The sequence below is a fragment of the Impatiens glandulifera genome, chromosome 1, assembly GCF_907164915.1.
Source record: "Impatiens glandulifera chromosome 1, dImpGla2.1, whole genome shotgun sequence".
In the NCBI taxonomy this organism is placed as follows: Eukaryota; Viridiplantae; Streptophyta; class Magnoliopsida; order Ericales; family Balsaminaceae; genus Impatiens; species Impatiens glandulifera.
Genome location: NC_061862.1, coordinates 10,510,082 through 10,529,095, shown reverse-complemented (window position 1 = coordinate 10,529,095; position 19,014 = coordinate 10,510,082). Strand labels below are relative to the sequence as shown.

General features: G+C 31.3%; 1 protein-coding gene across 1 annotated transcript; it reads right to left on the bottom strand.

The window, feature by feature from the left end:
• Window positions 1–1,037: 1,037 nt before the first annotated feature.
• On the bottom strand, window positions 1,038–3,108 carry LOC124945211. The gene is made up of 4 exons (XM_047485640.1): window positions 2,923–3,108; window positions 2,229–2,775; window positions 1,874–2,087; window positions 1,038–1,806 (listed from the first exon to the last, which is right to left on the bottom strand). The coding sequence occupies exons 1-4, from the start codon at window positions 3,106–3,108 to the stop codon at window positions 1,038–1,040; spliced, it is 1,716 nt and encodes a 571-aa protein (XP_047341596.1).
• Between the last annotated feature and the right edge of the window lie 15,906 nt (window positions 3,109–19,014).

Here is a 19,014-nt window from a genome sequence, read left to right as displayed (position 1 = left end):
GCTGGTGTTTGTGGCCCAAATGAAATGTAATAGAGTATTATGTTGATTTTCTTCGAGAATCTGAGAAATATTTTACATAAATATGTATAATCTATTAATTATAAATTCTTCGTATATTTATAACAACCACAAACCTTAGATCGGAACCACGTTGCAAATTGACTATCTATTGCTGAAGTTGGTATCCCTTGATTCAACTAACAATAGGTGATGCACAATAGAGCATTGATAATATTATCTATCCTACTACATACATTAATTTAAAAAACAACATACATATAATAAGGTTCAACCTCTGGACAATTTAATAGCACATATGTGTGAGCCACCAATAATTCTTCACTATTAAATATGGAGATCAGTAGTTCTGTTCTATTAATTGGTCCTTCTGCATTCCTCTGTGGCATTCGTTGTTTGCACTGTACATTAGATTCAAAATAATATGATACAAACGTTGTTATTTCCTGAAGAATGTATGCATTGCAAATCGATGCCTCAATTCTAGCTTTGTTCTTGATTTTTTGCTTTATAGTGTGAAGAAACCTGCAATGAACGCATACCAATATAATTGAATATGGAGATCAGTAGTTCTGTTCTATTAATTGGTCCTTCTGCATTCCTCTGTGACATTCTTTTTTGTAGCTCCACTTCTGCGTCCAAGATAATTGAATATGGAGATCAGTAGTTCTGTTCTATTAATTGGTCCTTCTACATTCCTCTGTGGCATTCGTTGTTTGCACTGTACATTAGATTCAAAATAATATGATGCAAACGTCGTTATTTCCTAAAGAATGTATGCATTGCAAATCGATGCCTCAATTCTAGCTTTGTTCTTGATTTTTTGCTTTATAGTGTGAAGAAACCTGCAATGAACGCATACCAATATGATAAACCAATATTAACAATTAAATTTTTAATAAAACTTTTAAGTGCAAATAAAAAATAATCACCTCTCAAAAGGATACATCCATCTGTACTGAACTGGGCCTCCTACTTTTGCTTCGTATGGTAAATGTACCAGAAGGTGCTCCATTGAGTCAAAAAAAGCAGGGGGGAAATATTTTTGCCAAGTTACAAAGAATCACTGGAATTTCACCTTCTAAGTTCTGCATCTTAGAGGTAGACAATGTCCTTGAGCTTAAATCGTGCATAAAAATACTAAGATTAGTCAATGTACCCCATACAAATTTAGGAAGCAAGTGCTTAAACGCAATTGGTAGTAGTCTTTCTAAGAAAACATGACAATCATTACTTTTCAACCCAATCAACTTAAATCCACTTCTATCAAAACATCGTGATAAGTTGGAGGCATATCCATCTGGGAGTTTCAAACCCTTCAACCAATCACATAGAATCTTGTTATCGCTCCTCGTCAAGGCGTAAACAGCCTTACTAGTTCTATTAATAGATTCTCGTGGGTCGATATGAAGCTCGGGACGATTGCAAATGAGGAACATATCCTTCCTTGAATTAATGTTATCTTTTGTCTTGCCTTTGACATTCATCACAATATTTATTATATTCTCGAACACATTTTTCTCTACGTGCATGAAATCAATGTTATGTCGAATAAGAAGTAGTCCCCAATATGGTAACTCCCAAAAAATGCTCTTTTTCGTCCACTTATGGTAATCCTCGTATCCTCTTGGATATCCCTTGGGATTTTCAGTTGCATACTCGAATTGTAAAATTGCATCCCATATATCGACTCCATTAGGCCTCGTCGGTTTATGCATTGAGACAGTAATATTTTTAAGAAAGTGTTCTGTATCTTTTCTGTATAGATGATCAATTGGCAAAAACTGCCTATGAGAATCAAAATAACATGGTTTTTTTCCATACTTTAAACGAAATGATTTTGAATTCTTCATACAAATTGGGCAACCATTCAATTCCATGAGTACTCCATCCAGACAACATACCATAAGTTGGGAAATCATTGATAGTCCATAACAACATTGCATTCATATTAAAAGTATCACCTCTAGATACATCGTAGGTACGCACACCTTCACTCCACAACATTTTCAACTCTGCAATAAGTGGTTGAAGATAGACATCTATATTTTTCTGAGGACTTTTTGGACCTGGGATAATAAGTGAAATGAACATATGTGGTGTCTTCATACACATTCCCGGTGGAAGATTGTATGGTGTTAAAATAATAGGTCAACATGAGTAAGGCCTACCAAATTGACCAAATGGAGCAAACTCATCTTAACATAAACCCAAACGTACATTGCGCACCTCTTGAGAAAAATCTGGATATGCTTGGTCAAAGGATTTCCACGTATCACCATCTGATGGATGACACATTAGTCCGTGTTCAGTTCGATGATGAGCATGCCACGTCATGTGAGAGGCCATCACATGTGATGCATATAGTCTTTGTAATCTTGGAGCCAACGGAAGATAGAACAATTGTTTATTTGGTTTACGTTGGTGACATATTCCATTATATCGTGGATCATTACAGAACTTGCATGATTCTAATTCAATTTCATCCCTCCAAAATAACATGCAACCTTGTTTACACACATCGATTCTCATAACAGGCAAACCCAAGTCATCAATCAACTTCTTCATGTGGTGATAACTTTCCGGTAAGACATTATCATTAGGCAACAATGATCGAATGTAGTCTATAGTTTCATTGGTACCCCTCTCAGACCAATTGTTGTCAGACTTTATATTAAGAAGTCTAACTATTGCCGATAACTTACTCTCGCTTAGATGACTTGGCCATATTGGTTCATTTTCGGTGTTCAATGCATTCTAGAATTTTTCAGATAGAATATGTTCATCATTTTCGTTAGAGCCTTCATTTCTGATATCTGGTGGGTAATTTGATGAGATGTCATGAATCATACACTCATATGCGTTTGAAAATTCCCCTTATTGTTGATTCCATTGTTTCACTACACGTGCAGGTCTTCTCCGAGGATAATTGAATGTTTGAGGATTCTCGATCTGTTCACCATGAGCTGACCAAGTGTAGTAATTGGGCATAAAACCATGTTTAATCAAATGTCTTTCACACAAATTAGGCATAATATACTTCTTAATACACCATTTCACACATGGGCACCGTATCTTATCACCATCCATGTACGCAGTTTGACTAATTACAAAGGACACAAACTCTTGAAGTCCATCTAGAAATTGATCAATGTTGTTTTCTCTTTCATTTGATTATGGTTTATAATTATACATCCAAACTCTTTTTGGTTTCATTTCTGTTTCAACAAGTAATAGATATATGTATGATTAATTACCAAATTTATTCAAAACAGAATTTTATTCAAAATACAGAATAACTTGCCTAATTCAAAAAGAATTTTAAAGGAAATGGACAGATTCTCACATTAATTCTATAGAAAACAAACTTTTATATTTACTGCATAAAATACCTTAAAAACAGAGCATGATTTCAGTTTAGGACCCCAAGCCTAACAAACTTCAGCATAATGAAAGTATACCGTTCATCTTTTCAATTCAATCAACAATATAATATAATTTAAAACTAATTACACAACAGTAAGATATACTTTAAAACCAATTACACTAACATGGTAGAAAGCTTCCAATGTATACATTAATTTTCTGAAAAAAGAAATTTGTCTTAAATGATATAAGTTACTTGGGTGGGTTTTGTTTCCAGGAAGAAACTGCATTTTTTTGTATGATTTTAGTTTAGGATTTAAATAGAGCATGATTTCAACTCAAGATTTAAATAGAGCATGATTTCAGTTTAGGACCCCAAACCTAACAAACTTCAGCATAATGAAAGTATACAGTTCATCTTTTCAATTTAATCAACAGTAGAATATACTTTAAAACCAATTACACAACATTAGGATATACTTTAAAACTAATTACACTAACATGGCAGAAAGCTTCCAATGTATACATTAATTTTCTGAAAAAAGAAACTTGTCTTAAATGATATAAGTTACTTGGGTGGGTTTTGTTTCCAGGAAGTAACTGCATTTTTTTGTATGATTTTAGTTTAGAATTTAAACAGAGCGTAATTTCAATTCAAGATTTAAATAGAGCATGATTTCAGTTTAGGACCCCAAACTTAACAAACTTCAGCATAATGAAAGTATACAGTTCATCTTTTGAATTTAACAAATAATAAGATATACCTTAAAACCAATTATACCAATAGGGCAGAAAGCTTCCAATGGTTAGATCGTATAGATCAAGGATTTGCTGCAAATGAAAGAATAATATCAATAAGTGGAATGAGAACAGAGATGTATAAGAGAAAGATCGTTGAAATCTATCTTTAATTTAAAGTGATATATTGGAAGTACAATATGTTAGGTAAAAGTTGGTGTGAATAATAAATTTAATAGCGGCAAAATATAATAATCGTTGATACAATCGCAACACAAAGGTCAAAAAATAGAAGTCGTTATTCCAATCGCTACATAGAATTAGTCGCTGTTAGAATCGCATTTACAATATCAATAAGTAAAATTAAGTGAATTCACTACAACAAGAATTAAAAATCAAATAATTTCTAGTGGCTATATTAGAATCGCTATATATATAAATTAAGAATTAAAAAATTAGAATATTCTAGTGGCTATATTAAAATATGAGAAATGATTAGGTGAGGGAATTTGGTGAGGGAATGACGTGGCATAATTTTATTCGCTGAAAAAATCAAATAATTTCTCTTTTTTCTCTCTTTCCTCCCACTTTTACATTTTCCAACCAATGAAGGTGATGCCACGTCATTCCCTCACCAAATTCCCTCACTAAATTCCCTCCCTCTATCACTCCTCTTAAAATATTATAGGCTTTTTCATTTTTTTATAATGATTTAGGATTCGTTAAAATGATCGCAAAAGGAATGGCGATATTTTAATATATAAGAGAATAATGGGATAATTTTTTCATTTACTTACCCCAAATCCTTTCAACTCCCGCTCAACCCTCCAACTCCTGCCCAACTCTCCAAAACCCTTCAACTCCTATCGACAAATCAAACTTCAACCCACAGACACATTAGGATCGGACCGACGAAAACGAGCGAGCGAGGAATAAAATAACGAAACAAGGTAAATAATCTCATTCTTTCTATAACCATTGTTCATTATGATTCTGTATTTAGTCTATGTACTACTATATTTCTCTCCTCTTTAAGAGATGATTTAATATTAATCAATAGAACATCATTAAGCTTTACAATACTATAGCAACAAAGCCATGTTGTGAGACAAAGATTAGGGTTTCAAAGGTTCCATATTTATTTTAATTAGTTCCCTCGTACAAATATGATACGAGACAAAGATTAGGGTTTCTTGATTTCTCTTGACCTTTCATCTCTATTTCTTTAATTTTTTAAATGAGACCTCCATAAAAGCTAAATATATCTAAGTAGAGCATCTGGAGATGTGAGAAGATTCTTAAATAAATAATATATACGTATGTCAGTGTTTGTATGAAACTAACACAATAGAAATTTTCAAGCATCAAGGTCTTATCTAGCATTTGCATCTTCAAAAGAGTAATTATCTATGAATTAGGCTTGATGATTGTTACCAATGATAGACACTACTGAAGCAAAATGATGAGTAATTTATTGATTAAGTAGTAGAACATCATCAAGCGTACTTCCACTTATATATACTTTATGTTCATGACTCTTAGATGAATTACATCTGTTTTATTTAAAAAACATGTCCAATACTTCTGTAACTAATTTAAATTTGTATTTAAATGATTAGTTATCTACTATGTTAGTTTCATTTACATCAACTGTTGCATATATATGGAATTGAATAATATATGATCTTAAAAAATACTTTATTAATGTTTATGTTGTCTATAACAATTTCTTAATTAACTTGGACAGGTTTTATAAATAATAGTGGGATGAATCACAGTCTTAAAAGGAAAAAGCATATAATTTTAGAGAAAAAAGAAGAGGATTCTGATTGGGAACCAAAAGTTGAAACAGAATCTGAAATACTTTAAGAAAATATAGATATTGACTTGGAGTTAGAAATGGTTGATGAAGGAGAAGATGTATTGCAAAAGTATTCAAAGATATCTAAAACCTCAAAAGGAAAGGATTCAATAACAAGTGCTAGAAGTCACTAATTGGACAAAATTCAATCGGATGAGGCACCCATTAGTAAAAGAAAAGCAATACAAAAAGGAAAACGTGTACAACAGATGCAAGCTCTTAGTAAAGAAGTCAACCGAGTTTAAAGACTACCCACTATTTCCAAAAAGCAGAACATCAGTACAAAGGGGAATCCACACAACTCTAATGCTCTAATGACAGACAGTACAACTGAAAATATTAACTCAAAGAGTACAATCACTAAACAACCAAGTAAGAAGCCGAAAGTTGTGTCAATTGTCAACCAACCTAATAAGGTCCCATCAAACAACAATCCAAACGTAGATACTACATCCGTGATCATGAGGACTAAGACACCTAAAAATGCCAGCAACAAATCAAGTGTAGATACTACATTGAATAACAACAAGAAGGCCCCAACAGTCGTGAACAACAATCAGACGCAAAAATCAATTGTGCCCTAGAAGAGAACAATAATGGAGAAATCGTCAAGGCAACAAGAAGTAAGATCTCAATTAACCTTCCAGTTGATTAACTCTGAAGGATTTGAAAGTCAACTAGAAAATGACAATTGTACAACAGTACCTGAGATACAAGTTGACACTAACTTAACGCAACCAGAATCAGATGATGAAGAACAAAACATTGTAAAATTACCTACACACGGGAGTGAAGAAGAAACAGTAAACTTGAAGCCTTACATAACTATCAATGGGGAAAAGTGAGTGTTTTATTTTCCGTTAACCTCATTTATGTATTTTCAAATAAAATTTTATATCATTATAATTATTGTGATTTAACTAATCATGCAGTTTTGACCTTGACATCACAAAGGATATCAACCAAATTATTATTGGTTATTGGAGGGGTCCATATTTTAACTAGAACAAGGTCCCTCAATACATAAAGGACATTTGGTGGGCGGAATTTGTGGTTAGTTACAAATAAAGTCTTCTCAATTATTAGAAATGTTTCATTCCAATGAGTGTATGTGATAATCATTTATAAAATGTGGATTGTTTGTGTAGAATAAATTCCAATGGGAGCAAACATGGAACATTCTGTTAACAAACTATTTAAAAAGAAAGCTAGTGCAAAAATTCGAAATTTTGTGAAAAGGGCGAAGGTCCATATGAAGAAGCCCTCCCATGTGACAATCGAAGATTGGGAGATAATAAAAATTAATTTCATGGACATGAAATAAATAGAGAAGTGTACAAAGGTCCAGACTTATAAAGGAAGTACACGGATGATGGGGGAGCAACATACTGTGGGGATCGATAAATGTCAACGAACATCAAAAAAGATTGGTGGGTAACATTTTCTAAATTTAAAATTTGTAGCTGAAATAGTCATTCACTCTAAATGTGTTTAAATTATATTTCATGTAGGCAATTGAACTTAAAAGGCAACCCACTGTCTTGGAGGTTTTCCGAAAAACACACTAGAAAAAAAGGGGGGGTTGGAGTGGAAAGAGAGCTGAGGAAGTGGCGGTTTGTGTTAAAAAAATCTATTAAATTTATTAAATAAAAGTATTCAATCTAAATTCTCGACATGCTAATAATTATGTGTAACACGATATCTTTATTATAGGAAACCTATGAGGATTTAAAAAAAAAGCAAGATACTATGGAGGAAGGGGAAAAGAAAACAGATTACGAACTATGGGTAGAAGTTGTTGGAGGTCCAACGAATGAGAGAGTATTTAGAATTGGATACTGTTAGGATTGGGATAGCCGATAGGGGACTGGGGTCCGGTTAACGGTAATCGCTTACAACAAAACACACAAAGACTAACATTAATCCGGTTAGAGATTAAAATCATTCTTAACACCACACAAGTTGTCACAGATTCTTGAACTGAGTTCAAGGGCGGAAGTGTTTGTTTCAACCTGAAGCAACTGCACACAATTCGGTTGATAGAAGGAAGTATGAGAAGATCGGTTTAAGTGAAGTGAACTCGGTTCGGTTGAGATGAGGAGTAGTCGGTTCGGTTAGTTTGGTAACAAAATGTAAATGAAGAATATTGAACACAAATTTTATGGATGTTTAGAGAAAAACCCTCCTACGTCACCCCTTCTTTTCAAACGGTGAGAAGGATATTCACTAATGGAATATTACACACCATAATACGATTGAGTCTTATTTACTACTCGATATACACTTTACAATACTCACACAGTATTGTAATACACTTTTTCACAGAATGTTTAACGTTTACAACTGTTTCACTTTGATCAAAGAAACTGTATGAGTTCATATGCTTTTTTCGGTTTAATCAGGTGAAAGCTGAGTTGATAGCTCGCGCGTTGGATCTCTATGTTTATTAATGCCCTTGGCTTCCTCTTATATAGGAAATATGACAACGGTCATATTTCTTTCTCTTGAGATGATTGGTCATGGGTAGCCGAGCCGGTCAGAGTAGCTTAGCTTTGATTTTTATACACGTGACAGCCATGCATAAGGGCGGCCGCCTGCACCGTGAAGGTTTCTTGTAGGCTTGGTTAAAATATGCAATCATTAGATTTGCCGCATGCCTTATCTCAGAACCTTCTTTTGCATATTTCCAAGATATTTTCATTAAGTCATCTTCAGATTATTCATCACTTTGAATAATCTTCCCGTTGGCCTTATGATCTTCAATGTTTTGAGCCAGCCGAAACTTATCGGTTAGCATTTCTAGGCGGGCATGAGTTTGAGCCGAGCCGACTTTCCTTCGAAAATGTTTGGGCCGGTTTTGCTTAACAAAGGGGATAGATCAGTTTGAGTATTTCGGTTTGGTCGATCTTGTTGATGAATTCAGCCAATTCGGTTGAAGCTGTTCCTACACATATAATTAAGGATTGATTAAGTTTTTTTAGATGGTTAAGTAAATTAACTATCTTGATTTTTCTAACAGATACATTGGGAATAGTAGATCTTGGGATGTGGATCCATCAAACAATGTGCTATCTTTGGAGGTTTCTCAACTAAAGAAATGGAATGACGAAAAAGAAGCGATAATCGCAACCCAGGATGAAAAGATTATAGCTCAGGAAGAAAATATTATAGCTCAAGAGGAAAAGATTATAGCTCAAGACAAAAAGATTATGGATCAAGATGAAAAAATTACTTATTTGAATGTCAAACATGAAACTCTTACACAAGAGAACAAAGAGCGTGACATTAAATTTGAGAAACTGAATGAGAAGTTTGAAATGATATACCGGTTGTATGAGAACTCAGATCAACCTTTAACCGGTGGTTTTTCATTAACCCAAAAAAAGTAGCAGGTATGTAATTTCTCTATACATTTCTATATGACAGTATGAATATAGAATTAGAATATAATTAATTATAATTTATATATTACCAAATATCAGTTTCAATGAAATTTCAAAACATAAGTTCATTAATTGTGTTATGAAATTCTGAAACTGGTTATGTTTTGGGGAAGTTTAAATGTAATTTATTAGAATATTTAAATAGTTGTGTTGTTGTGGGTTATCTTATATTATAGGTTTGAAATATACAATATTGAAAGAGAATTAAAGCAAATGCCATGTGGAATATTTTTGGATGGGCATTTGATAGTTTTTTTTACACAAGTAAGTGCATATATATTTATACACTTGGTCTATATGTTAATTGGTAAGTTTACTTTGACAAATTATTTGTGTTCAATATGTAAGAGTATTGTGTTTTATGTATGCAGGGAGACTTGGTATTATCACAAGAACCATGAAGTGTGTTTCATTTACACAAAAAGTTATAGATTCAAGAGAAATTAAAACTGTTATTTTGTGTTTTTTTTAAACCAAATACCTTTAAAAGGTTTAAACATATTGTAATATGGATGGAACAACTTATGAATGCTTACCTTTGATGATTTTGTTGAATGGTTAATGTTGATTTAATATTATATCTATTAATTTATGGGATATAAGGTTATATATATTATATATATTGTCATTTTGTGAATTCTAATATTTTTAAAACAGGGAAATAGCATAGAATTAAAACTAATATTTACTTAATATTCTTATTTTTGCAATTAAAATATCAACAAAGGAGAAATTAAATATAGATCTTGGAAAATCAATCGCTAGGGAATTTTTGCAAAATCAATCGCTAAGGGATTCACGCAAAATCAATCGCTATGGGTTTCTTGCAAAACCATCGCTAACTATATTTCTGAATGAAGTAGGCAATTCCAATTAGTGTCTTTTATCTTTTCATTACAAATTTTAAAACAAAAGTAATGGTAAATATAATTCGTGAAGGAGATTTATTCATTTTAATTTTTATCGCTAAAAATTATTATAAATTCTCATATTTATAAATTATAGTCGAAAAAAATAATCTACTTAATAATGCTAAATTCTATATTCGAAACTCATTTTATAACAAAAATCAATCGGTATTCTCAACAAAAGTTTAATCTCCCAAAATAAAAAAATTTCCAATAAATAACAAATTTATTGCTTCATAAATAAAAATTGTTTTATTACTATTTTAAAATATTCAGATAAATAAATAACAAATTGCAACTTTTATTAATAATAAATAATTCCAAAGTCTATCGCAGAATAAATGGTAACTTGAGTTGTAAAGTTAGACACGTCTATTATATGACTGATTTGTGAAATGTCACAAATTTTATGGGTAAGGTTACTTATGTCGCTGAACAAGTTGTAAATTGTCACTTTAAATGAAAATTCAATCGCAATGACTAGTGTCACATTTTAACCTTATTTTTGTAGTGGCTATAGAAAATAATAAATTTTCGTAACTTTGACTCACAAATATGACTGTAGGTATTATAGAATGTTTTGAAGAATTATAGCGCCATTAGAGACAAAGAATTGACTTCATTTCTAATAAAAATTGACATTGTTATTCTCATTCAAGAACTCTATCTTGTTGCTGCTCAATGACAGGCTCTGGCTCCCATGACAGCCTTAATGCACAAACTTGACCCAATCATTCTGAAAAAACTCGGCATGGGCAATTTTCTGCATCATTCACTTCACGACCTAGCAATTGCAAATCGTTTCTTGATTGTTGTCCATGATGCAATGTCAAGGGAGAAAAGGAGATCTGCAACTTGCTTTAGAGAGTGCATGTAGGTGGTGATAAATTGGGTACCTTTGAATGTTGTGTGGAGACGCTCCTTTAACTACTTGAGGTGACTACGAGATGCCTTGACATAAGTGCGCTGGAGAAGAGTCCAGAGATCATGTGATGTTTTTGTTTAAGATACTAGGGATGCCACTTCAAGGGAGAGTGTGGTGAGGAGAGCACCGTATATAAGACGGTTTTGTCGACATCAAGTTTGATAAGCATGATTTGGAGTTGTCACCAAAGATTCAAGGGTGAGGGAGACCGTTGTCGCTGATACAGGAAAGGATCCATCTGGATATTTTAGAAGATCATAGCCATCGAGGAAAGCTTTAACTTGAAGTTTCCAGGTGGGTAATTGGAGGGAAGAAGCTTGGTGACACTGTTGAGGGTGATGCAAGTGAAGGGTTTTGATGGCTCATAGGTTGCTAATAGATGAAGAGTTATCGGTGGCTATGAGAGGCAAAACGAAAAAGGAGCGGTGTCTTGTGTTGAACGGAAAAAAAAGGGAGAAGAGGATAATGTATTACTCTGATACCATGTTCTAAATAATGTTTAGAATGAATTTTATATATGTGTTACAGCATCTACAAGTTTCTTTTTATACAAGTTTGATAAATATAGGAAAAAGAGAATAAGGTTATAAATTAAGTATCTAGAATTTGGAAGAAAATTATGTTTCTTAACTCCACTAATTTATCTAGATAAAAGAAAATCGGGTAACTAATTTTTATAATTGATATGATTTTGACCAATGAAAATAAACTGAGGAAGCTCAAAATGATGATGTTGAAAGGGTTTTGGTGGTTGTTCCAAAACAACCATGTAGGCTCCAATTTTTAATAGTCCCTACTATTTTTTAAAGATAAAATAATAAATTTTCAAATAATGTTTAAAATTGTTGGGGGAATTCGACTTTGGGTTTGTAGAGTCGCTATCTAATTTTATTTGGAAATTAGAAAAACATTTTTGTGTATTCAAACATATTTTTAAATTTTTGTTTTATGGCTCGGGGCTTAATTACACTCGAAAAGGCTTTCGCGTTTTGTCTTTTGTGTTGTGTCCGTAGGATGACTAGGGATGGTAATGGGTATCCGTATACCCGATATCCGTGGGTACCCGATGATCGGGTTCGGGTATTTTAAATCGGGTTTGGGTCGGAGTCGGGGATGGGGAGTGAAAAATAGTACCCGATCGAGTTCGGGGTCGAGGATGGGCAGTGTTGAAAACCCAAACCCGATACCCGATACCCGAATATATTAATAATAATATATATTAATAAAATTTAAGTGACTTATCAAATTCCACATCACAAGTTGTAACTACTAAATATCATTACATAAATATATTAATTATTTTATCATTACTCTTAACATCACGCTTAACATCATTTCCTAGGCACACATCACGCTTAACATTATTTCATTCATTTGTAATAACCGTTTCTCTCTCATAGTATCTCCATTCAACTTACTTCAAGAGTTCAAGTCTTCAACTTCTATCTCTTCAACATTCTTCTAGTTTTTGTTCAAAGTCTTCAATAACAAAAAAATGTTATATTTTTCAACCTCCACCATATAAGTTATATGACTATGCAAGTAAGTAATGTTTTTATTTAATAAAGTTATGCATGTTCTTCAACTTTTACAATCTTATATTTATTTATTAACTTAATCTTCAATCTTTATTTTGTAGTTTTTTCTTCCGTTTTAACAGCAACAAAGTTAATTTTTTTATATAAGTTCTACACGTATGTAAGTAATACTTTCATTATTTCTAACCTTTTTATTTAATATGTGGAATCTCTAGATTACTTGACATTTTCCTATTATATATATATATATATATATATATATATATATATATATATATATATATATATATATATATATATATATATATATATATATATATATATGCGACATACTTTCATTATATATAATATATAATATGTACTTTCATTATATATATAATATATAATATGTCTATAAGTTATTTGACTAAGATTAAATAAACCATATTAAACATTGTATAAATTTATACAATGATGGATTTTTACAACTCACAAACTAGGGTTCTAAATTAATTATAATAAAATATTAATATTATTAAATATTTTTTTATGAAATAATATATAATTTAATAAAGTAATACAATAAATAAATTTATTTTTTTATTAGACAAAAATAAAGGGTCAAATAGTTTTTTTAAGGAATATTAAAAGTTAATTATATTTAGCAATAATATATTAGTTAAAAAATAGAAGAATTTTTTAAATACTATGTTTAACTATATTTAGGGAATAACAGTTCAATATATTAGTTATTTATTATTTTTGTTGAAAATTTGAGGTATGTTATTAGTTAAATACTTTAATCTTAATTCTATTTTTTTATTTGTTAATGTTGATTTTTTATTTATTGATTTTGTAGGTTGTAATTGACCTGTTGAAGAAGTGTATTCAAGAAGGATGCTTTTTGTGAGAAAACTAATTTGATGATTTTTTGAAGTTTTTGTGTTTAATTAAAAATTGTGTTCTATCACTTTTAAGTTTATTTGTATTTTTGTAGTACGGATGAATTTATATTTTGTATTATGGATGAATTTATATTTTGTAGTATGGATGAATTTATATTATGTAGTATGGATGAATTTATATTATATAGTGTAAATGATTTTCTATCTATTGTTTAATGATATAATATTTATTAATAGTTTTAGGTTAATTATATTTTGTAGTAACATATTATATTTAATTTATATAGTTTTAATTAATTAAAATATAATTTTTTTTAATATTTAATATCGGGTAATGGGGTACTCGTCGGGGATCGGGTACCCGACGAATCAGGAATGAGGATATAAAAGAGATACCCGTCGGGGTCGGGGTCGGGTAGTAATTTAAAAATCGGGTTCGGGGATAGGTACTTCACTAGCAGGATGACTGTCTCTATTTTAAAGTTTTGACTAATTTTTTAAAATATTTTTTTACACATTTGTTTTAAAATATTATCCAAACCTATTCATTAAAGGTATTTGACTTTCAATAATTTAAATATACCCTTTGATAGGATTTGATCGAGACTTAAACCTGAAAAATAAACCAAAAATGTTAGTTTTCAAATAAATCACAGGTTTTTTAATCATAAGAAATTTAAATTGTAGGATTTTTTAAATGTAATTTGTATGTACAAATGCCAAGTGAAAAGAAATAAAAGGAATCAGACTTGCCATAATTAAAATATTTTTTATGATTTTATTTTAAAAATTATTTAAAACATTTTATATTTTTTTTGGAATTTTTAAAAAATCCAATAAAACATTTAAATGCAAAAGTTTATAAGAAAACAAGGCATAAGGGCCAATGAGTCACGCTTGTTCGGTTCGCGGATTTTCAGACTCCTGGGAGCCGGCTAACCCGCAGTCAACAGGCCAAAGGCCAACTCAACGCGGGAGAATGACCTTCTTGGGAGCTACGTGTAGAGTTCTTGATCGGGGTTGTTTTTTCGGTCGTGAGGCAGGTGAGCACTTCTCGATTGGATTAGGGGCTAGACGCACGAGAAAACTCGGTCGATAGTGAGGCTACTCGATCGGGAGGGAAAACAAGCTTCACCTTCAATCTCTTATAGCTGTCCAAAAGCCCAAAACTACATCTTTTTATTTTCCGTTTGAAGCTTCCAAAATCAAAAACAAATTGAATAGAAAGCTTTCATTTGAGATATAAAACTTTTTTAGAGAATTTTTTTGTTTGAGATTTAGAACATTTTTAGACCGGCCTAAAGTGGTCACTAAGGCCTCATTATTAAAATAAATATAAATTATGTTCACATAAGAATGCCTATATTTTGATTGAGTCTGTATACATGGGAATGCCCATGTAAGAATTGTAATAAGTTATATTAAATAACTTGTTGATTAGGGTAAAATAGTTTTAATTATAAAGTTATTTTTATTTGTGTTATTATATCAATAGTTTAAGGACTATTTTTGTAAGAGGTATATTGTATCAGTTAATAAGATTGGGAGATGGCCCCGTAGGATCTATTACGATTTTCATTTCTTGTTCTCATATTCAAAAGCATTACACAATTTTCTCTACTTGATTCTGAAAGTTAACATGGTATCAGAGCAGGATGAAGTTTCTTCTGATTCTGATTCTTCGTTTAGGTCTTCTTCTAGTTCATCATATACTATGATGGATTCGGAAGAAGAAGTCACTCAATAGCTACAATCGGGCAAAGATCAAGATCCGGAAGAAAAGCTATTAGGCAAGACGGAAGAAGATAAGAAGAAACGAGATAAGAAGAAGAAATGTAATTCAAAGGAAAAAAAAGTAAAGAGAAAGAAGAAGAAAATAAATCGAGCCAAGAAAGCTGAAAAAGAATTTCTTTATGTGGGAAGCAACGATCAACCAGGTATGGCAATTGTGACTGCACTTTTTACAGGGCAAACCTATCTTAGTTGGAGCAGAAGTGGTGGAATTGCGCTTACTGCTAAATCCAAACAAGGGTTTATCGATGGTTCGATTTCTTGTCCAAATAACGACGACGATCGATACAAATGGAACAAAGCAGATTCACTTGTTCGCTTTTAGATTCTAAACTCATTGCGTGCAGACATTAAGGAGGATTTTGTTCACACTAAGACCACCATAGAGCTATGGGAGAAGCTTAAGAGACGATATCAAGTCAAGAATGAACAAAATTCATTCCAGTTACAGAAAGACATAAACTCACTAAAGCAAGGTGATTCTCCTCTTGAAAAATATTTTTCTACTATGAATAGATGGTGGGATGAGTATCGTTGTATTAATTCACTTCCAAGATGCGACTGTAAGATCAGGGTTAACAAATGTTGCCATGTTTCTGATCAAATTGAGGAGGAGGACACAAAAAGAAAACTCTCTCAGTTTCTTACAGGATTAGATGATTCCTATGAAAACATTTGAAATCAGATTCTTGTTTCTGATCTTGCACCTGATATTAATCGAGCTTATTCAATATTATTATCCGTTCAAAGACAGAGAGTGATTAGTGATGTTAATCTTGAATCAAATGAACATTCGGCAATGTCTTTTGCAAGAAATAAGACATCTAATGATTCAAGGAAAAGTAAAGGTAATGCATTCAAGAACTCACTACAATATACTCACTATGGAATGAAAGGACACTTAAAAGATGGTTGTTTTCGAATTGTTGGATTTCCTGATTGGTGGAAAGGAAACAAAGGAGATCAAACAGGAAAGAAGTTCAGTAACATGACAGCAGCACCCTTTGATCTTGAAGAAAAAAAAGAAAATCAAGAACAAGGAGATCAAGGAACATTGATTGCAGAAACCATGGAAACATTGGTTAATTTGATGAAGCGATTTCAGAAAACCTAGTGATATTAGATCTTCAAAAGCTGGAACTTCTTCCAACAAGTATAGTGCAGGTTTGTCTTTAACCTATTCTAATACAAAGTTTGATTGTGAAAATCACACAATTTTAAACTCAAACCAAAACAGAATCAAAAACCATTTTTGGATTATTGATATAGGAGCCACCAATCATGTTTGCTGTGATAAAACTCTTATTTCCAAATTAACTGAAATGGTTAAACTAATTTCTTTATATTTACCAAATGGTACAAACATTTTGGTAAATTATACTGGAGTTGTTGAATTAACAAAAAAAATCACACTTTTTGATGTTTTTTATGTTCCTAACTTGAACTATAATTTGATCTCTGTTTCACAAATTTTGAACTCTAAAGGAATAAAATGTGTCTTCAATAACAAATGTTGTTTGTTGTAGGACCTTGAATGTGATAAAATCTTAGCAAAGGGAATTTTACATAACAATTTGTACTTTTTAGAAACTGAAAATATCATTGATAGAAACAATTAAATTGATAGTTTTACTTGTAATTCTGTTGTTGATTCTGGAATAATTCATGTAAGATTGGGACATCCATATGATGAAGTAATAAAACATATTTTTCCTGAAATTGTTGTTGATTCTAAACCGTGCGATGTTTGCAATAAATCTAAGATGCATCGTTTATCTTTTGATAACATTACTACAAAAAGTAAATCTATTTTTGAATTAGTTCATGTTGATGTATGGGGTCCATACAAAGAAGATTCATATATTAATTGTCCATATATGTTGACTTTGGTTGATGATCTTAGTAGATGTACTTGGACATTTCTTTTAAAAAGTAAAAATCTTGTATGTTCAACACTTCAAGATTTCTGTGGACTGGTCAAAAATCATTATAATACTAGTGTTACAACTTTTAGAACAGATAATGGTTCTGATTTTATTAATATTGGATGCATGAACTTGTTTAAATCTTTAGGTATTCTTCATCAAAAGACATGTGTCTACACCCCCAACAAAATGGGGTAGTAGAGAGAAAACATAAGCATCTTCTTGAAATTGTTAAATGTAAAAAACATGTTAAACGTATTAAAAATGTCAAAACGTGTTAAATGTGCCAAAAACGTGTAAAAACGTGTTAAACGTGGAAAATGTGTTAAATGTGCCAAAACGTGAAAAACGTGTTAAATGTGTCAAAAATGTGTAAAACGTGTTAAACATGCCAAAAACGTGTTTAACATGCAAAAAAACGTGTAAAACATATTAAATGTGTTCAACATGTCAAAAATGTGCCAAAACGTGTTAAACATACCAAAAACGTGAAAAACATGTTAAACGTGTGAAAATGTGTTTTAAGTATGAAAACGTGTTAAACATGTCAAAAACGTGTTTAAACGTGCCAAAAACATATTAAACGTGTAAAAATGTTTTAATATATTAAACATGGCAAAAACGTATTAAACGTGATAAAAACGTAAAAATATATTTAAGAAGTTAACATTTTGAACCGATATTTTATTTTACAAACATAAGAATTGGAATTGAATTACAATTTTATCATTTCCTAAATATAGGAATTAAAATTGAATTATAATTCTATAATGTTTTCAAACATAGAAATTGAATTGTAATTCAATGTCAATTCTAATTCCAAATCCCCTACTAACATACCCTAAGTTCATAACACACCCTAAGTGAGGACATAAAAATACAAAGTATTTCACCAATTACTATGCAACACAGATATTTCAACTTGATTACAAGAGTGGATTAACTTGAAATTGAGAAAGAAGTAGTTAGATATTTTAAGGGATATTCAATTCAAAAGAAGATAGAAGTATTGAAATTGTGATCGAAGTAATTCATCCGAACAACATATCCATGATTTAAAATTAGGTTGGGCTTGAAAATGAAATATGGTGGACTTGAAAAATAAAAAGGAAAAAGTAAGTAAATATTCATTGATAGTGAATTAGATTGAAAAAAATATGGAATTAAGTAGTAATTTCACAAAAACATTAGGTGGGCTTGAGCCCACCTAAGCCTTAATATAGATCCGCCCTTAAGACACGTGAATGGTGGATGCAAAGATGAACATTTGTCTAGACAAAATTCCGAATAAAGGTGAAATAAAATTGTTGTCTTGGGAATTAGTGCAACAAAAGCTCTATGACCAAATGGTTTCACAGAATTTTTTCGTAATTTTTGGGGTGTTATTAATATTCCAATTTGAAGGTTAATCCAAGAAGGTTTTAGATCAAGTACTATTCCAAATGATCTTAAACAAACAGGCATATCCTTAATACTAAATGTTCAAATCTAACTGAGGTTAGTCAATTTCGACCTATTAGTTTGTGTAATTTCTTGTATAAGGTTGCTTATAAAATTATCAAAACTCGGTTACACAATTTTCTCCTAAATTTGAACTCAAAATAGTATATCATTTTT

Coding starts and splice junctions, on each gene's coding strand:
- LOC124945211 (XM_047485640.1), bottom strand. CDS start 3,108: ATGGATGGTGATAAGATACGGTGCCCATGTGTGAAATGGTGTATTAAG. Junction 2,776..2,922: donor CTCGGAGAAGACCTGCACGT/GTAGTGAAACAA, acceptor GAAAAATTCTAG/AATGCATTGAACACCGAAAA. Junction 2,088..2,228: donor GGTGCGCAATGTACGTTTGG/GTTTATGTTAAG, acceptor TTATTATCCCAG/GTCCAAAAAGTCCTCAGAAA.